The sequence below is a fragment of the Oncorhynchus masou genome, chromosome 5, assembly GCF_036934945.1.
Source record: "Oncorhynchus masou masou isolate Uvic2021 chromosome 5, UVic_Omas_1.1, whole genome shotgun sequence".
Lineage (NCBI taxonomy): Eukaryota > Metazoa > Chordata > Actinopteri > Salmoniformes > Salmonidae > Oncorhynchus > Oncorhynchus masou.
In genome coordinates, this window is record NC_088216.1 from 88,963,242 (window position 1) to 88,990,719 (window position 27,478).

Sequence of the window (27,478 nt, forward strand, 5' to 3'; positions counted from 1 at the left end):
GTGTGCGTTTCAGCCTCTAAGGAAGAGCCCTTAGTTCACAACCAATCACTGAGGACTTTATTAAAGGTTTAAAAAGGAAATTAATGGAAATCCTGCAGGTACTGTAGGTCCCGGAGAGAAGGGTTAGCTCAGTGACATCATTATCATATACATATTATGCGATTTTATCTCTAGAAGATGGCCAGCCTTGGTGTAATGGATTTGCTGGTGGATGGGCCTGTCAAACTGGTCTTGGTGTAAAGAGCATGGGCCTGTCAAACTGGTCTTGGTGTAAAGAGCATGGGCCTGTCAAACTGGTCTTGGTGTAAAGAGCATGGGCCTGTCAAACTGGTCTTGGTGTAAAGAGCATGGGCCTGTCAAACTGGTCTTGGTGGGCCTAAACTGGTCTTGGTGTAAAGAGCATGGGCCTGTCAAACTGGTCTTGGTGTAAAGAGCATGGGCCTGTCAAACTGGTCTTGGTGTAAAGAGCATGGGCCTGTCAAACTGGTCTTGGTGTAAAGAGCATGGGCCTGTCAAACTGGTCTTGGTGTAAAGAGCATGGGCCTGTCAAACTGGTCTTGGTGTAAAGAGCATGGGCCTGTCAAACTGGTCTTGGTGTTTGGGGACAGGAACTGTCAGAAGCGGTCTTGGTTACAGCTGGGTGGTGGAGGGCCTAAACAGGCTTGGGGCTGGGTGTTTGGGGACAGGAACAGGGGCTGTCAAGACTCTGGCCACACCGCCAGCAGCAGTAATGGTCCTGGTGCCACGCCTGGCCATCTGCCCCCTTCTTGTAGTCCTCACAGAAGATCAGCTGCAAACCAGAGGAGAAAAGATACACACAAAAAAATTATCAAAATACTGCATCTGACTGCAGAGACGCCGTTTGACTGCAGAGATCCCATAGAATCAGAATGAATAGCACTGGGATCCCTCATTCAATTAATGTATTTTGTCTAGTGTGTAATGTACAGTCGTGCCCAAATGTTGAGAATGACACAAATACACATTTTCAAAGTCTGCTGCCTCAGTTTGTATGATGGCAATTTGCATATACTCTAGAATATTATGAAGAGTGATCAGGTGAATTGCAATTAATTGCAAAGTCCCTCTTTGCCATTCAAATGAACTGAATCCCCCAAAAACATTTCCACTGCATTTCAGCCCTGCCACAAAAGGACCAGCTGACATCATGTCAGTGATTCTCTCGTTAACATGGGTGTGAGTGTTGACGAGGACAAGGCTGGAGATCACCGTCAAGCTGATTGAGTTCAAATAACAGACTTGAAGCTTCAAAAGGAGGGTAGTGCTTGGATGCTTTGCACAGGAAGGGCTTCACAGGCAAGTAAGATTGCGCCGATCCCAGAGCTGAATCAACTTTAGGAGACGGTCCTGGCGCTTGCTGGACTTTCTTGGGCGCCCTGAACTGAAGCCTTCTTCACAACAGTTGAACCGCTCTCCTTGAAGTTCTTGATGATCCGATAAATGGTTGATTTAGGGGCACCACCAGTACAGAGCTTACTCAGGAATGGCAGCAGGCAGGTGTGAGTGCATCTGCACGCACAGTGAGGCGAAGACTTTTGGAGGATGGCCTGGTGTCAAGAAGGGCAGCAAAGAAGCCACTTGTATCCAGGAAAAATATCAGTGATAGACTGATATTCTGAAAAAGGTACAGGGATTGGACTGCTGAGGACTGGGGTAAAGTCATTTTCTCTGATGAATCCCCTTTCCGATTGTTTGGGGCATCCGGAAAACTTGTCCGGAGAAGACAAGGTGAGCGCTACCATCAGTCCTGTGTCATGCCAACAGTAAAGCATCCTGAGACCATTCATGTGTGGAGTTGCTTCTCAGCCAAGGGAGTGGGCTCACTCACATTTTTGCCTAAGAACACAGCCATGACTAAAGAATGGTACCAACACATCCTCCGAGAGCAACTTCTCCCAACCATCCAGGAACAGTTTGGTGATGAACAATGCATTTTCCAGCATGATGGAGCACCTTGCCATAAGGCAAAGTGATAACTAAGTGGCTCGGGGAACAAAACATTGATATTTTGGGTCCATGGCCAGGAAACTCCCCAGACCGTAATCCCATTGACAACTTGTGGTCAATCCTCAGGGTGGGTGAACAAACAAGAACCCACAAATTCAAGAATGGGCTGCAATCAGTCAGGATGTGGCCCAGAAGTTAATTGACAGCATGCCAGGGCAAATTGCAGAGGTCTTGAGAAAGAAGGGTCAACACTGCAAATATTGACTCTTTGCATCAACTTCATAGTTCCAGTCACTTCTGACAAAGATATCTAAAGACACTGAAGCAGCAAACTGTGAAAATTAATATTTGTGTCATTCTCAAAACTTTTAAAGTAGCCACAGAGTAGCCCTACTCGACCCCCCTCCTGTCCCCCTTCCTCTCTGCTCTGCTCCGCCCCCCCCCTCACCTCATCACATCCCGAACAGCGTGGTCTGGTCCTCTGGCAGTAGTGTCTTCCACAGAGCAGCTCTCCCTCCCTCCAATAGTACACTAGATCCACCAGAGCCTCTCCACACTCTGAACACACGAAGCAGGTCGGGTGCCACTGCTTGTCGTAGCCCGCCCACTCTGCATACACCACAGGACTGTCCAGGGGGGCGAGCTCCCCGCAACCACTGCAATGCTGTAGGAGGGATGTGGAATAAGAGGGAACAGGGGGAGACAAAAACAACTCCATTGAGCAAACTGACACCACAGGAATTGGGAGAGGTAACCCACTAGCCAGTATACTGTCCCATCCACACATGATGATCGTGCATCATCCTCTCTAAGCCGCAGCAACAGCACTAAGGCCAAGCCCGAAACATGGTGCATTCCATGTTATGATATAAGCAATCAAAGGCAGATGTTTAGGCAGCCTTTAAAGTCGTTGTCATACTGCTCTCTGCTGTCGTCCTCCCTTGTAATGATGGCCTGCGTACTATATGGAAGTTTTACATTGCGTTCGATGGAGCCACAATGACAGTTGAAAACAATTTCAACATACAGTCACTTTGTAGTGAGACTAACATCTGAAGCTAAAGGATTGTCCACACTTGAGCTGACACACACACAGAGAGACAGACAGAGAGACAGAGAGACAGACAGATGGAGACAAAGACAGAGAACTCCTACTCCCACATTTGTAGCCAGCAGGGTTTATTCAGTTGATATTTTAACAGGGCATAAACACATCCTTTCCTAGCAGCTGAACACAGACTGCCTCACTGAGTCATAAATCCTTGGTTTTATCACCATCCACAAAGGCACTGACTAGGGTGAAAAGACAAGGGCCCTACAGGCACTTACAAGGTTATGTCCCAAAATGTGCCCCATGGGCCCTGGTCAGAGAGCCCCGTGGGCCCTGGTCAGAGAGCCCCGTGGGCCCTGGTCAAAAGTAGTGTACTATAAAGGGAACCATTTGGACCTCAATGTGTGAAGACAACCCATTCACTGCTTCCTTCTTATGGGTTCAAGAATCCTACCTACCTCGTCACTGTCGGGTGGATTGAAAAACAAACCAACTACGTGTAAAAGCTACGTGTAAAACTACGTGTAAAAGCTGTTTTGGAGATCAGATGTTGTTTTCATCTGACAGCAACGCTAGAAGTGACTAACATGACTGTTTCGGATGTGAACTACTTGCATACATTTGCTGTGTGTGCTGTATATGCCTGTTGCCAAAATGATTGTTCACAATACAAAATTAACCGAAATGATTGACATATATATTAACCGAATAACCGAAATGATTGAGAGATATATATATATATATATACACATACACACACACACACACACTGCTCAAAAGAATAAAAGGGAACACTAAAATAAGACATCCTAGATCTGAATGAATGAAATATTCTTATTAAATACTTTCTTTACATAGTTGAATGTGCTGACAACAAAATCACAAAAAAGTATCAATGGAAATCAAAAAACCACACTACAGGCTGATCCAACTTTGATGTAATGTCCTTAAAACAAGTCAAAATGAGGCTCAGTAGTGTGCATGACCTCCCTACAACGCCTGGACATGCTTCTGATGAGGTGGCAAATGGTCTCCTGAGGGATCTCCTCCCAGACCTGGACTAAAGCATCCACCAACTCCTGGACAGTCTATGGTGCAACGTGGTGGATGGGAGCGAGACATGTCCCAGATGTGCTCAATTGGATTCAGGTCTGGGGAACGGGCGGGCCAGTCCATAGCATCAATGCCTTCCTCTTGCAGGAACTGCTGACACACTCCAGCCACATGAGGTCTAGCATTGTCTTGCATTAGGAGGAACCCAGGGCCACGTCCTGCATGGTGTTGGGCTGTAAGCACAACCCCCACCTGTGGACGTCGGGCCCTCATACCACCCTCATGGAGTCGGTTTGAGCAGACACATGTATATTTGTGGCCTGTTGGAGGTCATGCAGGGCTCTGGAAGTGCTCCTCCTTGCACAAAGGCAGAGGTAGCGGTCCTGCTGCTGGGTTGTTGCCCTCCGATGGCCTCCTCCACGTTTCCAGATGTACTGGCCTGTCTCCTGGTAGCGCCTCCATGCTCTGGACACTACGCTGACAGACACAGCAAACCCTCTTGCCACAGCTCGCATTGATGTGCCATCCTGGATGAGCTGCACAACCTGACACCTTGTGTTGGTTGTAGACTCCGTCTCATGCTACCACTAGAGTGAAAGCACCGCCAGCATTCAAAAGTGACCAAAACATCAGCCAGGAAGCATAGGAACTGAGAAGTGGTCTGTGGTCCCCACCTGCAGAACCACTCCTTTATTGGGGGTGTCTTGCTAATTGCCAATAATATCCACCTCGTCTATTCCATTTGCACAACAACATGTGAAATGTATTGTCAATCAGTGTTGCTTCCTAAGTGGACAGTTTGATTTCACAGAAGTGTGATTGACTTGGAGTTACATTGTGTTGTTTAAGTGTTCCCTTTATTTTTTTGAGCAGTATATATCTCCTGTATATAGCCTCCACATTGACTCTGTACTGGTACCCCCTGTATATAGTCTCCACATTGACTCTGTACCGTAACACCCTGTATATAGCCTCCACATCGACTCTGTACCGTAATACCCTGTATATAGCCTCCACATTGACTCTGTACTGGTACCCCTGTATATAGCCTCCACATTGACTCTGTACCGGTACCCCCTGTATATAGCCTCCACATTGACTCTGTACTGGTACCCCTGTATATAGCCTCCACATTGACTCTGTACCGTAACACCCTGTATATAGCCTCCACATTGACTCTGTACCGTAATACCCCACATGTATATAGCCTCCACATTGACTCTGTACCGGTACCCTGTATATAGCCTCCACATTGACTCTGTACCGTAACACCCTGTATATAGCCTCCACATTGACTCTGTACCGTAATACCCTGTATATAGCCTCCACATTGACTCTGTACCGGTACCCTGTATATAGCCTCCACATTGACTCTGTACCAGTACCCCCTGTATATAGCCTCCACATCGACTCTGTACTGGTACCCCCTGTATATAGCCTCCACATTGACTCTGTACCGTAACACCCTGTATATAGCCTCCACATTGTCTCTGTACCGTAACACCCTGTATATAGCCTCCACATTGACTCTGTACCAGTACACCCTGTATATAGCCTCCACATCGACTCTGTACTGGTACCCCCTGTATATAGCCTCCACATTGACTCTGTCCCAGAACCCCCTGTATATAGCCTCCACATTGACTCTGTACCAGTACACCCTGTATATAGCCTCCACATTGACTCTGTACCGGTACCCCCTGTATATAGCCTCCACATTGACTCTGTCCCAGAACCCCCTGTATATAGCCTCCACATTGACTCTGTCCCAGAACCCCCTGTATATAGCCTCCACATTGACTCTGTACCAGAACCCCCTGTATATAGCCTCCACATTGACTCTGTACCGGTACCCCTGTATATAGCCTCCACATTGACTCTGTACTGGTACCTCCTCTGTACCAGTACCCTGTATAGCCCCCTGTATATAGCCTCCACATTGACTCTGTACCAGAACCCCTTGTATATAGCCTCCACATCGACTCTGTACCGGTACCCCCTGTATATAGCCTCCACATTGACTCTGTACTGGTACCTCCCTGTATATGGGGCGGCAGTGTAGCCTAGTGGTTAGAGCGTTGGACTAGTAACCGGAAGTAACCGGAAGGTTGAGAGTTCAAACCCCCGAGCTGACAAGGTACAAATCTGTCGTTCTGCCCCTGAACAGGCAGTTAACCCACTGTTCCCAGGCCGTCATTGAAAATAAGAATTTGTTCTTAACTGACTTGCCTGGTTAAATAAAGGAAAAATAAAATAAAAAATAGCCTCCACATTGAACTATCCTATATATATTCTCGCGATTTTACTGCTGCTCTTTAACTACTTTTTATTTCTTATTCATATTTTTTTTAACTGCATTGTTGGTTATTGGCTTGTAAGAAAGCATTTCACTATAAGGTATACATCTTCACCGGTTGTATTTGGCGCATGTGACTAATATATCTGTCCTACAAACACCCCAGGCCCCGTTTTCCCCCCCACTTCACCTAGGCCTATCTACCCAATAGGAAGCAAGCTGTGTGTGCAGCAACAGAATCTGACGAGGGAACATGTCTCGTTCATACCAGTCAGGAGAAAAATACACTACATTACCTGGAGTTAAATACAAACAGTTGAAGTCTGAAGTTTACATACTTAGGTTGGCGAAATTAAAACTTGTTTTTCAACTCACTCCACAAATGTCTTGTTAACAATCTATAGTTTTGGCAATTCGGTGAGGACATCTACTTTGTGCATGACACAAGTAATGTTTCCAACAATCGTTTACAGACAGATTATTTCACTGTATCACAATTCCAGTGGGTCAGACGTTTACATACACTAAGTTGACTGTGCCCTTAAACAGTTTGGAAAATTCCAGAAAATTATGTCATGGCTTTAGAAGCTTCTGATTGGCTAATTTACCTCATGTGAGTCAAATGGAGGTGTACCTGTGGATGTATTTCAAGGCCTACCTTCAAACGCAGTGCCTCTTTGCTTGACATCATTGGAAAATCTAAAGAAATCAGCCATGACCTCAGAAGAAAAATGTAGATCTCCACAAGTCTGGTTCATCCTTGGGAGCAATTTCCAAACGTCTGAAGGTACCATGTTCATCTGTACAAACAATAGTACGCAAGTATAAACACCATGGGACCATGCAGCCGTCATACCGTTCAGGAAGGAGAAGCGTTCTGTCTCCTAGAGATGAACGTACTTTGGTGCGAAAAGTGCAAATCAATCCAAGAACAACAGCAAATTACCTTGTGAAGATGCTGGAGGAAACAGGTAAAAAAGTATCTACATCCACAGTAAAACGAGTCCTATATCAACATAACCTGAAATGCCGCTCAGCAAGGAAGAAACCACTGCTCAAACTTCCAGAAAAAAAGCCAGACTACAGTTTGCAACTACACATGGGGACAAAGATCGTACTTTTTGAGAAATGTCCTCTGGTCTGATGAAACAGAAATGGAACCGTTTGGCCATAATGACCATCATTATGTTTGGAGGAAAAAGGGGGAGGCTTGCAAGCCGAAGGACACCATCCCAACCATGAAGCACGGGGGTGGCAGCATCATGTTGTGGGGGTGCCTTGCTGCAGGAGGGACTGGTGCACTTCACAAAATAGATGGCTTCATGAAGAGGGAAAATTATGTGGATATATTGAAGCAACCTCTCAAGACATCAGTTAAAGCTTGGTTGCAAATGGGTCTTCCAAATGGACAATGACCCCAAGCATACCTCCAAAGTTGTGGCAAAATAGCTTAAGGACAACAAGTCAAGGTATTGGAGTGGCCATCACAAAGCCCTGACCTCAATCCCATAGAAGATTTGTTGGTAGTACTGAAAACGCGTGTGCGAGCAAGGAGGCCTACAAACCTGACTCAGTTACACCAGCTCTGTCAGGAGGAATGGGCCAAAATTCACCCAACTTATTGTGGGAAGCTTGTGGAAGGCTACCCAAAACATTGGACACAAGTTACACAATTTAAAGGCAATGCTTCCAAATACTAATTGAGTGTATGTAAACTTCTGACCCACTGGGAATGTGATGAAAGAAATAATAGCTGAAATAAATGATTCTACATTTATTCTGACATTTCACATTCTTAAATTGAAGTGGTGATCCTAACTGACCTAAAACAGGGAATTTTTACTAGGATTAAAATGTCAGGATTTGTGAAAAACTGAGTTTAAATGACACCTGACACCTGAAACCCCACCTCTTCAAGGAATACCTAGGATAGGATAAGTAATCCTTCTCACCCCCCCTTAAATGATTTAGATGCACTATTGTAAAGTGGCTGTTCCACTGGATGTCATAAGGTGAATTCACCAATTTGTAAGTCGCTGTATGGATAAGAGCGTCTGCCAAATGACTTAAATGTAATGTAAATGTATTTGGCTAAGGTGTATGTAAACTTCCCACTTCAACTGTATACATATGTTTCTAATGTCTAATCTTCCTTCAAGTGCTGGATTTTCACCCACAGCAACCAACCCACCATTCAATCTATTCTTAACTCCTGTCAACTTTATGGTTCAACATAATTAAAAAGTGAAGAGAACTAAGCATTTGTAATATTGAATGTCAAAACAAAAATATTAATTTGAGTTTAAAAAAAATAATAATCTTGTAGGAAAACATCTCTCCTTCAAAGTCCAGAGGTGCTGAGAAAAACGTAAGGAATGGAGTAATGAGAGAGAAACCTAAGGAATGGAGTAATGAGAGAGAAACCTAAGGAATGGAGTAATGAGAGAGAAACCTGAGGAATGGAGTAATGAGAGAGAAACCTGAGGAATGGAGTAATGAGAGAGAAACCTAAGGAATGGAGTAATGAGAGAGAAACCTAAGGAATGGAGTAATGAATGGAGTAATGGAGAATGAGAAAACCTAAGGAATGGAGTAATGAGAGAGAAACCTAAGGAATGGAGTAATGAGAGAGAAACCTAAGGAATGGAGTAATGAGAGAGAAACCTAAGGAATGGAGTAATGAGAGAGAAACCTAAGGAATGGAGTAATGAGAGAGAAACCTAAGGAATGGAGTAATGAGAGAGAAACCTAAGGAATGGAGTAAGGAGAGAGAAACCTAAGGAATGGAGTAATGAGAGAGAAACCTAAGGAATGGAGTAATGAGAGAGAAACCTAAGGAATGGAGTAATGAGAGAGGAACCTAAGGAATGAGAGAGAAAACCTAAGGAATGGAGTAATGAGAGAGAAACCTAAGGAATGGAGTAATGAGAGAGGAACCTAAGGAATGGAGTAATGAGAGAGAAACCTAAGGAATGGAGTAATGAGAGAGAAACCTAAGGAATGGAGTAATGAGAGAGAAACCTAAGGAATGGAGTAATGAGAGAGAAACCTAAGGAATGGAGTAATGAGAGAGAAACCTAAGGAATGGAGTAATGAGAGAGAAACCTAAGGAATGGAGTAATGAGAGAGAAACCTAAGGAATGGAGTGGAGTAATGAGAGAGAAACCTAAGGAATGGAGTAATGAGAGAGAAACCTAAGGAATGGAGTAATGAGAGAGAAACCTAAGGAATGGAGTAATGAGAGAGAAACCTAAGGAATGGAGTAATGAGAGAGAAACCTAAGGAATGGAGTAATGAGAGAGAAACCTAAGGAATGGAAATGAGAGAGAAACCTAAGGAATGGAGTAATGAGAGAGAAACCTAAGGAATGGAGTAATGAGAGAGAAACCTAAGGAATGGAGTAATGAGAGAGAAACCTAAGGAATGGAGTAATGAGAGAGAAACCTAAGGAATGGAGTAATGGAGAGAAACCTAAGGAATGGAGTAATGAGAGAGAAACCTAAGGAATGGAGTAATGAGACCTAATCGAGAGAAACCTAAGGAATGGAGTAATGAGAGAGGAACCTAAGGAATGGAGTAATGAGAGAGAAACCTAAGGAATGGAGTAATGAGAGAGAAACCTAAGGAATGGAGTAATGAGATAAGGAATGGAGTAATGAGAGAGAAACCTAAGGAATGAGTAATGAGAGAGAAACCTAAGGAATGGAGTAATGAGAGAGAAACCTAAGGAATGGAGTAATGAGAGAGAAACCTAAGGAATGGAGTAATGAGAGAGAAACCTAAGGAATGGAGTAATGAGAGAGAAACCTAAGGAATGGAGTAATGAGAGAGAAACCTAAGGAATGGAGTAATGAGAGAGAAACCTAAGGAATGGAGTAATGAGAGAGAAACCTAAGGAATGGAGTAATGAGAGAGAAACCTAATGGAGTAATGAGAAGAAACCTAAGGAATGGAGTAATGAGAGAGAAACCTAAGGAATGGAGTAATGAGAGAGAAACCTAAGGAATGGAGTAATGAGAGAGAAACCTAAGGAATGGAGTAATGAGAGAGAAACCTAAGGAATGGAGTAATGAGAGAAACCTAAGGAATGGAGTAATGAGAGAGAAACCTAAGGAATGGAGTAATGAGAGAGAAACCTAAGGAATGGAGTAATGAGAGAAACCTAAGGAATGGAGTAATGAGAGAGGAACCTAAGGAATGGAGTAATGAGAGAGGAACCTAAGGAATGGAGTAATGAGAGAGAAACCTAAGGAATGGAGTAATGAGAGAGAAACCTAAGGAATGGAGTAATGAGAGAGAAACCTAAGGAATGGAGTAATGAGAGAGGAACCTAAGGAATGGAGTAATGAGAGAGGAACCTAAGGAATGGAGTAATGAGCGAGAAACGTAAAGTAGCCTGAAGCTTGAAAGGGTTTAGAGTAGAGTAGGAGGCCACCTCTTCAGAGCAGGTGAAGCCTGAGGATAGGTGAGAGACGGGGTCAAAACAGACCTGGGTTCAAGTACTATTAGAAATCATTTCAAATACTTAATCTGTGCTTGATTGAGCATGCCTGGCTTAATGGAACCAATCGAATAGTTACTCCCAAACACTGCAAAACCCGCCCATCTGACACGTCAGGCAAGCTAATGCAAACCTTCCTGTAAATATTGTAGTAACCATGACTTGCATATTTGGGGGCGGCAGGGTAGCCTAGTGGTTAGAGCATTGGACTAGTAACCGAAAGGTTGCAAGTTCGAATCCCTGAGCTGACAAGGTACAAATCTGTCGTTATGCCCCTGAACAGGCAGTTAACCCACTGTTCATAGGCCGTTACAGGTGTACTGAAAATAAGAATTTGTTCTTAACTGACTTGCCTGGTTAAATAGAGGTATAAATAATAATAGTATTACAATGACTTACATATTCACTTTTACAGCAGTCAGTCCCATTGGTGGTAGGAGTATCAACAGGGTCTGGCTGGACATTGGTGGCCTGCCCATTCCCAGTTCCGTCCTTCTGCTTTTCTCCTTTGACGACGGGCGGAGGGTTAGCGCCTCCCTCCCCAGGCAGCGCCACCTCCCCTACTCCTAGAGCCTCCTCTTTGTAGCGCTTCATGAAGACAGACATGGCCTGGAGCTGGTGGAAGAAACAAGGCCAACGATGGGAAATAAATGTTCTGTCTATGAGATGTGTGTATTCTATCTATACTATGATCTAATGAATGTAATGTTTATTACTGCTCGTGAAGCTTAATATTTATTCATTAAATAACAATTCATGTCAAATGTATGTTAAAAGAAACAATGGTGTCTTTCAAAGGTTCTTCATATGAAATCACGTCTGTTACAGGTGTGTGAGGTTTGAAACTAAGAACAGGTTGAAGAGATGGAGCACACTATCAAACATGTGGACAAATCCAAAAAAATAGAGGATTTATTTATTTGGACAAGTAGTGAATCAAATCAAAATCTAACCTGATCCTCTGGTAGTGGCCCATGGCACTGGGAGGGGTCCTGGTCGTAGACAGGTAGCTGTCTCATCAGCTGCCTGCGCCGGTACATTGCTCCCTCAGTCCCTGCTACAGGACGCTTGTCTTCTGGGAGCAACTCCATATACAGCATGGCCTGGAAAGGAGAGAGCGAGAGACATAGGTGGGGACAGAGAGAGGGAGTAAGAAGAGAGAGAGGCCGTAAATCTTAAACCACCCCCTCGCTCATATCAACTCGCTCTGAGGAGCTCCATTAATTCATCACTTTTGGGACACACACCTGACTTGAATGACGCAATTCCTGTTCCACGTTTAAATAATAAAACAAAATCATGAAATCCCCCCTCCCGTCGTTTTACAAGATGTACACTGAGTCAAACATTAGTGGAATCACCTTCCTCATTTTGAGTTGCACTGGCAACAATAGCACAAAATCGAACATGTCCAGACAAGTGTGTTGCTGTGTCACTGTGGGTCACTGTGGGTCACTGTGTCACTGTCGTGGGTCTGTGTGTTACTGTTAGGAGCTGGGTAAAATACTGGAGTATATTGCTTCAGCTAAACGGTACAGTTTCATCATTTTTTCATCTTTGATTGGTTCTGTTCGTTAAAAATAAGGACTGTAGTCAGCAGCAGCTAAAAGTGGCTTTGGGACCTGAGATTGGTTCCTTTAACATGAGAAAAGCCTTTTAAAAAAACTATCTGTGCTGCACCCTACGGCGGCACCTAAACAGCAACCTATTCCCTACGTGGTGAACGACTTTAGACCAGGGCCATATGGGAGACAAGTGCCGTGTTCCCCCAATCCCGGTAGTGGAGAAACACAACCTCTAGTTCAGTGGTTCCTAACCTTTAAAATCAGTTACTGTACCTCCAACTGAATTTTGCTCTGCTGATTTTACCCCCCCCCCCCTTACCCCCTGTGGCTAGACCAAGTGCCCCCAGGGGTCCCTATTACCCCTGGCTCTAATCGACAGGGTCCCTGTTAGGGAACAGAGCACAGAGAGGTCCATTCATACTGTAGTTCTCCGAGGCCCACCTCCCTGTGCTGCCCCATACACACCCACACCACAGCAGACCGCATTACCCACGCTGCAACACTGCCTCGTTGTTATTAACAGAGCAGCCTTTATGGTGATGTTTAACACCACCACTTTAAGAGCAGTTTAACTAGCGTTAAGACAAATAAAACCTCTTGGCAGACATTTTTATTTATTGGGGGGGGGGGGGGGAGCACGCACACACACACACACATTCCAGAGCGGTTCCAGTGCTGGCCAATCAGCTAACCCTCACAGTGCTGTGAGAGAGCTGGGGGACCATCACTCTCCCCTTCAGCCTTCAGGCTGCTGTCAACACAATGTTGCCTCGCAAGCAGAGCCTTCCATCCCTACCTCCCTAATCAAGCCAACCACCACGACTATTGGGCCTACCAAACCACAGCTGTGACCTAGGACAACCCTGCTTCTCTTCTGTCAGCACTCTGTGTCCTGGCACACCACTCTATTCCTCTTCTCTCCATCTCTAACAAAAACGTATCTAGCTAGTCTCTCAAAACAGCCAATCATCCTTCATCTCTCCCCTAATAACAGATGTCAAACACATTCCTAACAGCCTCTGTAAATAGTAAACGTCTGTCAGCAAACCCAATGTGACTGAGGTTCTCTTTGTTTTCTCTTTGCACATCTAGGATGGATAGGGTGGGCTACAGCGCTCTTTAAGGGGTAAGCTCTGCTCACCACTCTGTCTGCCTCACACTCTACAATCCTGGAGTAAAGCTCACCACTCATGCCTGTCATTAGTGTGTCCTGATGAAGGATTCCTGGAAGGCCAGCCCTGGCTTGAAGAGCATGAGGGAGACAGGCAGGAGAGAGGCCCACACACACACACACACACAGGCTTTAGCAGGCAGGCTGGATCCTGCCTCATACAACTGAGGTATTCTTATAGAGAGACCACTAATATTCACTGTACCACTAACAGAAATATACATCAGCTGTACCGTGTCAGAAAAAAAAGCATAGCAAAGACTAAGATCATATTACAGATGAAATGAAACTCAATCCGATGTAGTTCTGTTGTGTAGGTCAGACTAGGTGATGCGGAGCCCATTCTACAGTTGGAACATTAAGGTTTTTACAACATTCTATAGCAGCCATGTTAGCTCCCCCAGTGGTATAAAGTACTTACGTAGTACTTCAAAGTATTTTTTTACTTAAGTAGTTTTGTGAGGGTATCTGTCAGGGAAGCAAACTAGTCACCTTTTGGTGACATTCGCCATTAAAAAAAAAGGTGATCTTGGTCATTTGTGTAAATCCCATGAGAAGGGGGGGGGGGCTTTGGATCACTACTGGCTGTAAGCGAATGAGTGATGCGTTTGGATCGCTACTGGCTGTATCCAAGGCTCAGCCAATCGTTTACATAACAACAGAATGCAACACACGACTGAAGAGACAACCGATGTGCTAGTTACAGCATCAGGGCTCGCTCTGGAAAGACAGCTTGTCAATTACAGCAACGCGTCCCCTGAGCGATAACGGAGAGGTAGGTGAGATGCCTGACCACAGAGGCCAGGGGTGAGAAGGTGATGAACCATACTTCATGAGCTGTAACCCGAAAAACAACTGGCATTTGGAAAGTTTGAGGTGAGAATTGTTAGGCATCTTGCTAGCTAGATTGCATTCTCCGTTAGCTAGCCAGAGAAATGTTGATCAACATCAGCCAACTTAACTGATCAAATACTTGAGTTTATGGTGTATATAACAGGGTACTTTATCCACCACTGAGCTCCCCATTAACATTAAATGGGGAATATAAAAAAACATGCTACGTACCTGAATAAGAAGAAAACAAACATGCTACGTACCCGAATGTATAGAATAGAAACAAACATGCTACGTACCTGAATAAGAAGAAAACAAACATGCTAGATATTCAGGTACGTAGTATGTTCTCTTCTTATTCAGGTACATAGCATAAGCAGAAAAAACAAACATGCTACGTAACTAAATATCTAGAATAAGAAGAAAAGAGCCAAACTCTAAACATATGTCTCTGTGGTGATGGTGGCTGTGGACAGACCATCAGTTCTGACTGACTAAAGGAGGGAAATGCCTGGAACCGTATTGACCTCTACAACATCACACCTCAATGCTGCCTCTGGCTGAGGCTCACTGTGCTGTTAAAGTCAGGTCCTAATCTGGAAGAGAGCAAATCTTTAATGGAGCTCTTTAAAAATGTAGGAGCTGGACCAGGTCCAACCAGGCCTTTTGTCCACAGGGACCCTTGAGGCCTCGTGTCAGAGCAGAGAGGAGCGCGTTAGCAGGACAGAAAGACATAAGGTCTGGAAATCAACCTTGTGATTCTTCCGTCGGCTGACATGCAGGAAGTGTGCCCACTGCGTCAGGGTGAACCGCCCCCCTCCCTCCCCTCTCAGGGGGACGTGGAACTATTATTTAATTTCAGCTGCTGTGGCTTTCCTTCCCTCTTTCCTTCCCTCTTTCCTTCCCTCTTTCCTTCCCTCTTTCCTTCCCGAGTGCCAGAATGAGACAGGCGTCTGTCCTCCACCATGGAATTTAAATTCAATGCAGTAAAACTACGCACTTTTACTAACTTAATCCAACAGGGAAAGTGGTCTCCCTTCCTCCTCTCCTTCCTCCCCATCCTCCTTCCTCCCCATCCTCCTTCCTCCCCATCCTCCCCATCCTCCTTCCTCCCCATCCTCCTTCCTCCCCATCCTCCTTCCTCCCCATCCTCCTTCCTCCTCCCTCCCCCCTCACCAGTTTCTGTGTGAGTCCTGGCGGTGCCCAGTCGTAGGTGATGGTGTTGAAGGTGGGGTCCTTCCTGGACACCACAGGGTTGGTGATGACCATACGGTTACGTTTGTACACTCGGATGCCCTTCACCTGTTACACAGTGGAAATGGATTTATGGCCTTCGGGTGGTCAGAGGGTCTAAACTGATGGCTCCAGAATTCCACGCCGACCCCCTATTTCTCCTCTATCCTTCATGTCTCTCTAATCCAGGCTTGGGTTAACTCCTCAAGGGGGGGGGGGGGCTGACTGCGGTCACCTTTTATCCCCCAGTTAACACACCGAACTCCAATAATCAACTAATCGTGTTCTTTAGTTAAACATGCAAATAGTTTTTTTTTTAAATCAGGTGTGTTTGCTAGGGATGGGAGATACCAATCAGACAACACACCACCCCCCCCCCCCCCCGAGGACTGGAATTGCCCATACCTGCTCTATTCTATCCAATAAAATATTTATTTATTTGATGAAGTCCCATTGACGTCTTTTACCAGGGATGCAGAACATCCTTGAAGATGTGAAATGCAGTGAATCCACCTGAATTGTTGGTTTTGAAAATGTTCAAAAGCATCAAATCAAAAGACCACCTTGGCTGTCAGGTGGACGTATTTGGAGTTGGCGAGGAGACGACCCATCTTGTGATCGTCCTCCAGGTCTGAGCGACCGTGGTGAGCCACACTGGGTCATTCCAGAGAATAGGTCACATGAAAAGGTAGAGTCAGCAGCCACATGCTTTCCTGATTGGGGGGGGCAGGGCTGAACCGATCAGGGCTTTTCTGGAGAGCAGAGAATAGGTCACATGAAACGGCAGGTAGAGTCAGAACACGGCAGGGCAGAGCATGGTCTGGACACAGAACCGGCAGGGCAGAGCAGAACACGGCAGAGCAGAGCAGAACACGGCAGGGCAGAGCAGAACATGGCAGGGCAGAGCAGAACACGGCAGGGCAGAGCAGAACACGGCAGGGCAGGGCAGAACACGGCCTGATTGGGGGGGCAGAACACGGCAGGGCAGGGCAGAACACGGCAGGGCAGAGCAGAACACGGCAGGGCAGGGCAACCGATCAGGGCAGGGCAGAGGCAGGGCAGGGCAGAACAGAAGGGCAGAACACGGCAGGGCAGGGCAGGACACGGCAGGGCAGAGAACACGGCAGGGCAGGGCAGAACACGGCAGGGCAGAACACGGCAGGGCAGGGCAGAACACGGCAGAGCAGAGGCAGAGGACACACGGCAGGGCAGGGCAGGGCAGGACACGGCAGGGCAGAGCAGAACACGGCAGGGCAGGGCAGACACGGCAGGGCAGAGCACGGCAGGGCAGAGCAGGCACGGGGGCAGAGCAGGACACGGCAGAACAGGCAGGGCAGAGCAGAACAGGACACGGCAGGCAGAGCAGACACGGCAGAGCAGAGCAGGACACGGCAGGGCAGAGCAGGACACGGCAGAGCAGAGCAGAACACGGCAGAGCAGAACACGGCAGAGCAGAGAGAACACGGCAGGGCAGCAGAGCAGGCAGGGCAGAACAGAACAGGGCAGAGCAGAACACGGCAGGGCAGAGCAGAACACGGCAGGGCAGAGCAGAACACGGGGCAGAGCAGAACAGAACACGGCAGGGCAGAGCAGAACACGGCAGGGCAGAACACGGCAGAGACAGAACACGGCAGGGCAGAGCAGAACAGAACACGGCAGGGCAGAGAACAGAACACGGCAGGGCAGAGCAGAACACGGCAGGGCAGACAGAACAGAACACGGCAGGGCAGAGCAGAACACGGCAGGGGAGAGCAGAACACGGCAGAACAGAACACGGCAGGGGCAGAGCAGAACACGGCAGGGCAGAGCAGAACAGGGCAGAGCAGAACACGGCAGGGCAGGGCAGAACACGGCAGGGCAGAACACAGGGCAGAGCAGAACACGGCAGGGCAGAGCAGAACACGGCAGGGCAGAGCAGAACACGGCAGGGCAGAGCAGAACAGAACACGGCAGGGCAGAGCAGAACAGGGCAGAACAGGTGATGATACAAAATAGCTAACATACATTCTTGTACAAAACACTTCCACTCAGTTCTGATTGGTCCTTCGATCAGAACCAGCGACCTATGGATCTACTTGATCCCTCCAATGTATCTTTTTTTGTTCCTCGAATCAGGGACTGATTTAGACCTGGGACACCAGGTGGGTGCAATTTATTATCAAGTAGAACAGAAAACCAGCAGTTCTCCGGAAAATAGGGTAGGATTTCAATACCCCTGGCCTAGGTTGGAGACATAGGTTAGAACGAGTCATATTCACAAGCTTTGGAAAATAAACTGATTCATGTCTAGAATTTCTTATTCATGCAAGAGTTATGGGATATTAGAAGCATTCTGGACTCATCTTTCAAGTTTCCCAACTAAAAGATCTACAGGAAGTACCTCTCCACAGCAATAAAACAAAATCTATTTTTGTTTGGTTCAGCTGAACAACTATCAAAAGTTGTTTTTTTTTAGCTTTGGGGCTAAACTAACACATAAAATACTTCTTAGGAAGAGTTGAATGGGAGCAGTGGATTCTGGTCAGTTTTAGAACGGTATCATCGACTAGTCAGTGGCTGAGTGCCAAATAGCCCCGTTGCCTATATAATGCACCACTGTTAGCCCGGTCCCTTGGGGGGGGGGGCACCACTGTTAGCCCGGCCCCTTGGGGGGGGGGGCTCTGGTCAGAAGCAGTCTAAGGAAAGGGTGCCATTTGGTAAAAGGCCAATATTTCAGGACCATTCATCTTCCACAAATAAATAAATATATATATATACACACACACACACACATCCAAATAAACACACTCCATTGTGGCGGCAGCGAGGCAGTCGAGGCAAATGGAGCAAAACATTCCAGAAGCGTTTCGGGAGAACTAAAGGGAACTAGGAGAGCTTAGGAAGCCATCCTGCTTTACACCACTGCTTGTGTGTGTAACGTTGGGGATAAATTACCTCCAGGAATGGGGGAGGAATCCAGAGCAGATCCCTTTACATGACAGACACGTTGCACCCTTCCCTACTACATCCGCTGACCACATCTGGGGAGAGAGAGAGAGAGGAGACAGACAGAGAGAAGGGGGACAAATGATTAGACAAGTAATCCAGGGAGGAAACACTCAGGTGGACACCCGACTTGAGCCTCAGAGCCCTTTGAAAGCTTCGTAGCCTCAACTCATAAAGCATACACCCCTGTATGGCGCGATTTATTAGGATCCTCATTAGCCTTGACTGTAGGTTTGTTTATTCCATGTGGTCGCACTGCTTTGCTTTACCTTGGCCAGGTCGCAGTTGTAAATGAGAACTTGTTCTCAACTGGCCAACCTGGTTAAATAAAAATAAATAAAAGCCAACAGCTCGTCTTACTGGGGTCACAACAAAAACACTTTGCATACATTTAAAAACAGTAACATGTAGTGTGTGTGTGTGCATCTATCAGCTACATGTCAGCACATACACACAACAAGTAGGTCACATGGAGGTGAAGTTCAGCTTTATCTGTTGTTTTTTAAAATTTTAAACCAGGTTTAATGTTTATTTGAGCTATATAAGATGAGTTCCATGCATTCATGGCTCTGTAAAATACTGTGCATGTCCTTGATGTACAGCCCTCTGTTTACAATGAAGAGCCAAAACGTGCCGCTCCGTTCTGGACCAGCTGCAGTATCACTAGGTCTTTCCTTACAACACAACCTGAGAATTATCAAGATAAAACTAGAGACTGCAGGAACTTGCTTTGTGGAATGCGTTGTCAAAAGAAATAAAAAGCAGAGCATCTCTTTATTACGGACAGACCTCTCACCATCTTCACGGTTGAATCAACAGTAGACAGACACACATGCATCGTTTAATAATATATATATATATACTATATATATATATATAGTAATACCATACCAATAATGGCAGATCATATAGAGCACACACTCACAGGGCCGTACACACACACAGAATAATAGTGAAGACATCAAAACTATTAAATAACACATGGAATCATGTAGTAAACAAACAAAAAAAACACAAAAAAATGTTTAAAACAAAAACAAAATATAGATTTTACAGCCACCATTTTAGACTCCTAAAACATTAGGTTGAGCAGAGTACAGATACGCTGAAACGCTCGACGAGAACGATGTCATTGAGCCTGGGAAAAAAAAATCATGACTGTTGACACAATTACATCAATATTATAATTATATTTTATATAGTAACCTGAAAGCATTGAGGGAAAAAATAAAACTTCCCACAATCTGTGTGTGTGAGAATCTGTGTGTGTGAGAATCTGTGTGTGTGAGAATCTGTGTGCAGTTTGTACAGGGACGATCCCGTTGATGAAGCAGCCCTGTGTCTCCTGCAGCAGCGTGCTAACTCCCCGAGGTGCCTTATTGCTTACACACCGTGTGTCCGAACGCGTGATCCTCCAGTATAATTCTGGTCGGACTATAAGCCAACTCTTCCTTAAACGCTTCAACTCAGTCTAAACAACAAGCTCATGAATGAACGGCTTAGAATAGACTTGAAGATGTTTATTTTAACTTGGGACCTGAGCCAGGTTGTTTTAGTCTCTCTGTTGGACAAAGCCTGATGGGTGGGGGGGGGGGTTCCTTGTTCTGAAAGACTATGGCCCTTATTCATAAAGCGTACAAAGCCCCCCCACCCACCCACCCCCCATATATACACATTGCCTTGCAAGAGTATTCACCCACCTTGGCATTTTCCCAATTTTTTCCCTTACAGCCTGTAATTTGAATGGATGTCATGGACATACAAATAGTCCAAATTGGTGGAGTGAAACGAAAGAATAATATATTTTTTTTAAATCAGAGAATCAGAGAAAGAAAAAAAACTGAAGTAAAAAACTGAAAAGTGGTGCCTGCATATGTAGTCACCCCCTTTGCTATGAAGCCCCTCCCCTTTGCTATGAAGCCCCTCCCCTTTGCTATGAAGCCCCTCCCCTTTGCTATGAAGCCCCTAAATAAGATCAGCTGCAACCAATTACCTTCAGAAGTCACATAATTAGTTACTTAAATTGCACACAGGTGGACTTTGTCACATGATCTCAGTAATATATAGAAATATAAAAACACACGTGTTCTGAACGACCCCAGAGTCTGCAACACCACCAAGCAAGCGGCACCATGAAGGCCAGGTCAAGGACAAAGTTGTGGAGAAGTACAGATCAGGGTTGAGTTATAAAAACACATCCGAAACTTTGAACATCCCACGGAGCTCCATTAAATCCATTATTAAAGAATGGAAAGAATATGGCACCACAACAAACCTGCCAAGAGAGGGCCGCCCACCAAAACTCACAGACCAGGCAAGGAGGGCATTAATCAGAGAGGCAACAAAGACAAAGAAACATTTAAATGTCTTGGAATGGCCTAGTCAAAGCCTAGACCTCAATCCAATTGAGAATCTGTGGTATGACAAAGATTGCTGTACACCCATCCAACTTGAAGGAGCTGGAGCAGTTTTGCTTTGAAGAATGGGCAGAAATCCCAGTGGCTTGATGTGCCAAGCTTAGAGAGAGACAAACCCCAAGAGACTTGCAGCTGTAATTGCTGCAAAAGGTGGCTCTACAAAGTAGGGTGAATAGTTATGTTCAAGTTCAGTTTTTTTTTGTCTTATTTTCTAGTTTGTTTCACAAGAAAAGATTTAGCATCAAAGTGGTAGGCATGTTATGTAAATCAAATGATACAACAACCCCCCCCCCCCCCAAAAAAAAAAAAAATCTATTTATTTCCAGGTTGTAAGGCAACAAAATAGGAAAAATGCCCAGGGGATGAATACTTTCTACACAGCCACTGTATTCTTATTCATTGAGATCTAAAAGGCAAAAAAACTCATCCAAGATCAGCACTCCTACTCTGAGACGCTTTTCTGAAGAGGCACCAATGAGTAGAGCGCCTGACCCCTCCCTCCCGGTCTATTTATAATCCATGATGTTACAGAGTGGACTGCCAAAGCTCTGCTTTATGTACAAAGCACGATCATCGATCACGCTGTCCGTCACAGGAATACAGAGAGGAGACACGACAGAGACAGGGGACTCAAAGGACACACAGGACAGAGAGCACCCTGTCCAAAATGGCACCCTAATCCCTATATAGGGCACTACATTAGACCAGGACTGGCACCCTAGATAGCACACTACTTTAGACCAGGTCTGGCACCCTAATCCCTATATAGGGCACTACATTAGACCAGGACTGGCACCCTAATCCCTATATAGGGCACTACATTAGACCAGGACTGGCACCCTAGATAGCGCACTACTTTAGACCAGGTCTGGCACCCTAATCCCTATATAGTGCACTACTTTTGGCCAGAGATCATAGGGGTGCTTCTGTTCTGAAAGGTGTCTGTTGAAAGGTTAGGCAGACAGCATTAGAGAGGAGAGCAACAAAACAAACTCGGAGGGCAACCATGGTATCAAATCCCTTTTATAATCCACAGCTCTGGTGGCCGTCGGTCAGGGTAAATAGGTGTCAACGCAGGCGGGGTGAGGCAGCCACTTCGGAGTCTGTTATGCACTAATGAGACCGCCAAAGTAAACAACTGTCTGAATGACAATGTTGTTCAGAGGTGGCGCACACACACTTTACAGACGATCACACACAAGCTGCAGGTTCTCTCAAACCAGAAAAACAGATTTATAGAGCCACAATGACCCAGTCAGTCTTTAGCTTGGAGTATAAAAACATAACGAGTGAGATATGCTAGTAACATTTTGCTGCCTAAATAGTGAGATATGCTAGCTACATATTTGTCCATAAATAGTGAGATATGCTAGCTACATATTTGTCCATAAATAATGAGATGTTGGCTACATATTTCTGCGTAAATAATGAGATGTTGGCTACATATTTCTCCGTAAATAGTGTTGATATGAAAAAACTAAAAATCGACATTCATTGCAACCACATCAGGGTGTGAAAATAAGAAACAGGGGTGTGCTGCCTTAAAACCAATGTTGCTTTAGTCGGACGGGAAGAGCAAAGCACAGGAAGTGTGGAGGATCTATGTTTCGTTGTAAAGGACAAGGGCTGTCATGTTGTAACAGCTCTGTCATTCTAAACACGTTAAGTATGAAGCTAGGAACTCAGCCAGAGCCGGGGGGGGGGGGACTTAAGGGCCTAATAACTCATAGGAAAGACTTGGATGGAGGAGGCCACATCTAAACTGAAGTGGGTCAGCTCAAGGGCCTCTCTAGTGTCCAATAAGCACACGCTGACACATCCAATCAACTATGGAGAGACGATTGTAGATGAATAAAATACCACACTGTTCTTTTGTAGTAACATTGTATTTATTCTAGCTTCCTGTTCATCAAAAATCACAGTTTACTGATTGGACTGTGGAATACTTTGTTTCTGAAACACTGAAGGTCTTTATTTAACCAGGCAAGTCAGTTAAGAACAAATTCTTATTTTCAATGACGGCCTAGGAACAGTGGGTTAACTGCCTGTTCAGGGGCAGAACGACAGATTTGTACCTTGTCAGCTCGGGGGTTTGAACTTGCAACCTTCCGGTTACTAGTCCACCACTAACCACTAGGCTACCCTGCCTCCTCTACACTCTAACCACTAGGCTACCCTGCCTCCTCTACACTCTAACCACTAGGCTACCCTGCCTCCTCTACACTCTAACCACTAGACTACCCTGCCTCCTCTACACTCTAACCACTAGGCTACCCTGCCTCCTCTACACTCTAACCACTAGGCTACCCTGCCTCCTCTACACTCTAACCACTAGGCTACCCTGCCTCCTCTACACTCTAACCACTAGACTACCCTGCCGCCTCGACACTCTAACCACTAGGCTACCCTGCCGCCTCGACACTCTAACCACTAGGCTACCCTGCCGCCTCGACACTCTAACCACTAGGCTACCCTGCCGCCTCGACACTCTAACCACTAGGCTACCCTGCCGCCTCTACTCTCTAACCACTAGGCTACCCTGCCGCTTTCATGAATTGTTCCTTCCCTATTGTGGAGTGGAGGAGTTCAGCGTGGGGTTCAGAACCGTTTCCAGAGTTTGTTAAAATGTGTCACTCGTCAATATGACAACATTGTGGGAGTACAAGAACATGGTTGGGGTTGTTGTTGAAATGTGGATAAGTATTTTAATGGGCCTGTTGAAATGATGTGTACCGTCTTAGTCTAGTGTGACAGGAGGAATAGCTGTGACAGACTAGACCTAGACGCCATCCCATAAAGGCACCCTATTCCCTATTAAGCACACTCCTTTACCCAGGACCCATAGGGCTCTAGTCAACAGTAGGGCACCTCCGACAGGGAGGGAGAGGTATTTTTTGAAAGGTATCATCTGCAGCACAACAATGTGTGAATTCAGGATAAATCCATAGGGACGGTCAAGTAAGCTTAAGAGAGAGAGAGAGAGACGGTCAAGCTATTTCAGAGATGATTGTAGAAAGGTCGTGGCTTAGGTTTGGTATTTCAAACGGTCTAAAGCAGCTCAACATAGACAGGTGAATGTTAGAGGACTTTCAACACCGCAGCCAGTGGAAAGTCTTTGTTAGAGGACAGACCTTTCAATATTTGTATCTATTATGAGATCCCCATTGCTCTTCCTTTGGGTCCAGGTAAATTAAGGCGAGTTTATACCGTTTTAAAAACATTACAATACATTCACAACATACTGTGTGACCTCCGGCCTTTACTTCACCGCTACCACATGTGAAACCCATGTGTATATAGTGCAGTATTCATGTCCCCCCCTGTTCCAATAGACTAAGATGTCACCGGTCAACACATACATACCGCGGCCAGTCAAAACGGAGCACACTTTCCTTTAGCCTTCCATTAAAGAGGTGTCTGAAATGACCCATAGAGGTCTGGTCAAAACAAAACGCCCGGAAAGTACTCAGACCCCCCATGACTTACACAAATTAAGTTACAGCCTTATTCTAAAAGTGGATTCAATTGTTTCCAATCAATCTACACACAACATCCAGCAATGACAGAAACAAGTTCATACGTTTTTGCAAATTAATAAAACAACGGAAATTATCAGTATTCAGACCCTTTACTCACTACTTTGGCAGCGATTACAGCCTCAACTCTTCTTGGGTTTGACGCTACCAGCTTGGCACACCTGCATTTGGGGAGATTCTCCCATTCTTCTCTGCAGATCCTCTCAAGCTCTGTCAGGTTGGATGGGGAGTGTCGCTTCACAGCTATTTTCAGGTCTCCAGAGATGTTCGATGGGGTTGAAGCCTGGTCTCTGGCTGGGCCCCTCAAGGACATTCAGAGAGTTGTCCTGGCGCCACTCCTACGTTGTCTTGGCTGTGTGCTTAGGGTCGTTATCCTGTTGGAAGGTGAACCTTCGCCCTAGTCTGAGGTCCTGAGCCCTCTGGAGCAGGTTTTCATCAAGGATCTCTCTTTACTGTTCTCTGTTCATCTTACCCTCCATCCTGACTAGTCTCCCAGTCCCTGACACTGAAAAACATCCCCACAACATAATGCTTCACCGTGGTCTTTGCTCTGACATGCTGTGGGACCCTATATAGACAGGTGTCTGCACCTTACCAAATCATGTCCAATCAATATAATTTACCACAGGTGGACTCCAATCAAGTTGTAGAAACATCTCATCCAATCGAGTCGTAGAAACATCTCATCCAATCGAGTCGTAGAAACATCTCATCCAATCGAGTCGTAGAAACATCTCATCCAATCGAGTCGTAGAAACATCTCATCCAATCGAGTCGTAGAAACATCTCATCCAATCGAGTCGTAGAAACATCTCATCCAATCGAGTTTTAGAAACATCTCAACCAATCAAGTTGTAGAAACATCTCATCCAATCGAGTCGTAGAAACATCTCAAGGATGATGAATGGCAACAGGATGCACCTGAGCTCAATTTCAAGTTTCATAGCGAAGGGTCTGAATAAATAAAAGAAGGTATTTCTGTGTTTTCGCTTTGTCATTATGGGGGGGGGTAGTGTGTGTAGACTGATGAGGGGGAAAGGAATAAGGCTGTAACGTAACAACATGTGGGGGGGGGGTCTAAATGATTTCCAACTGCGCTGTATATAGGATCGACTGCTGTTTATTAAAATAAAATAATGGTTTTGGAGGATTACTGGTCAGAATATAAAGTTTTGCATTCCCATAAGAAACCCTAATCACCACCGTTCCACACAAAAACAGACTAGTACAGAACAGCAGTGGAAAACACGACAGGGCATATGGAAGTATGCATAGATTTTGTGGTTGCTGCTACAATTATCATACATTTTTGTTGTTGTTGTTGATGACGAAAACATTTACAAGGGTGTTTCACTCACCTTCTCTACTCCAGAGGTCAAATCCATAGTTCTCAAGTTGTAGGGCTGAGATACAGGTCCAAAGAGGAATAGAGCCTGTCTGAAGGTGTGTTGGATAGCTCTGCTCTCTTCAGAGAACTGTGGTGAACTCCACTGCACCACTACGGGTTTCTGCTGCACACCAGTCTGACAAAGAAGGCTTAAATGACTGGCCACTGGGATTCCCTGGAACACTGGTGCCAACCCAATCACAGCAAAGTAAAACACCCCACAACCAATAGAATTCCAGTGGTATTTTCCCCCCTCCTCCTCCCACTTTTTTTCCCTCTCCCCCCCCCTCTCTCTTTCCTACAAATTGGGAACACCCATTGTCTGGAACAGATAGAGACATGACCTCACTGGTGAGTGAGGATACAATATCAGGCCCCAGGAATGCGCCAGTCACATAGTACCCGTCCCAAGAGGCACCCTGCCCCCCCCCCCCACCCTCCCCCTTCACAGTGCACTACTTTGACCACGGGCTCCTAACGTAGAGACTAGGGTGCTTAATTGGGACACCTTAATAGTTGTGATCTCTTGCTGTTAGGGAGATGCCTCCTGAGCGTTTAAACCAGAACAGCTTTATTTTGCCTTTTTATAGAAGTGGGTGAACAGGAAGGAGGACAGGAGGACAGAGCCAAACCAATGCTCAGCAGTTTAGATTTTTGGGCCACACCGGCACACACACACACACACACACACACACACACACACACACACACACACACACACACACACACACACTGAAGTTAAATTACAGGTTGCCTGGTCGAGACAGTCATGCACACACACACACACACACACTGAAGTTAAATTACAGGTTGCCTGGTCGAGACAGTCAGGCACAGTCAGGCACACACACACACACACACACACACACACACACCACACACACACACACGGCACACACACACACACACACACACACACACACACACTGAAGTTAAATTACAGGTTGCCTGGTCGAGACAGTCAGGCACACACACACACACACACACACACACACACACACACACACACACACACACACACACACACACACACACACCGGCACACACACCGCACACACACCGGCACACACACACACACTGAAGTTAAATTACAGGTTGCCTGGTCGAGACAGTCAGGCACACACACACACACACACACCACACACACGCACACACACCAGCACACGCACACACAGGCACACACACACACTGAAGTTAAATTACAGGTTGCCTGGTCGAGACAGTCATGCACACACACACACTGACAAATTACACACACACACACACACACACACACACACACACACAAGTTAAATTACCTGGTCGAGACAGTCATGCACACACACACACACACACACACTGAAGTTAAATTACAGGTTGCCTGGTCGAGACAGTCATGCACACACACACTGAAGTTAAACACAGGTTGCCTGGTCAGTCAGACACACACACACGTCAGACAGTCATGCACACACACACACACACAAGTTAAATTACAGGTT

General features: G+C 45.7%; 1 protein-coding gene across 1 annotated transcript; it reads right to left on the reverse strand.

Annotated features, from left to right (window-relative positions):
• Positions 1 to 384: 384 nt before the first annotated feature.
• On the reverse strand, positions 385 to 16,304 carry LOC135540427 (LIM and cysteine-rich domains protein 1-like). The gene is made up of 6 exons (XM_064967054.1): positions 16,236 to 16,304; positions 15,616 to 15,741; positions 11,823 to 11,972; positions 11,269 to 11,484; positions 2,417 to 2,632; positions 385 to 790 (listed from the first exon to the last, which is right to left on the reverse strand). Exons 1-6 carry the CDS (start codon positions 16,281 to 16,283, stop codon positions 653 to 655), a joined length of 894 nt encoding a protein of 297 aa, XP_064823126.1. The 5' UTR covers positions 16,284 to 16,304; the 3' UTR covers positions 385 to 652.
• Positions 16,305 to 27,478: the final 11,174 nt, after the last annotated feature.

Bases quoted from the DNA above. Each gene is read 5' to 3' on its own strand.
- LOC135540427 (XM_064967054.1), bottom strand. From the start codon at position 16,283: ATGGGTCGTCTCCTCGCCAACTCCAAATACGTCCACCTGACAGCCAAG. The intron at 15,742-16,235 runs GTGGTCTTTTGA...ACTGTGTAACAG, and splicing joins ACGTCCACCTGACAGCCAAG to GTGAAGGGCATCCGAGTGTA. The intron at 2,633-11,268 runs GTAAGTCATTGT...TCCCTCCTACAG, and splicing joins ACTGCTGTAAAAGTGAATAT to CATTGCAGTGGTTGCGGGGA.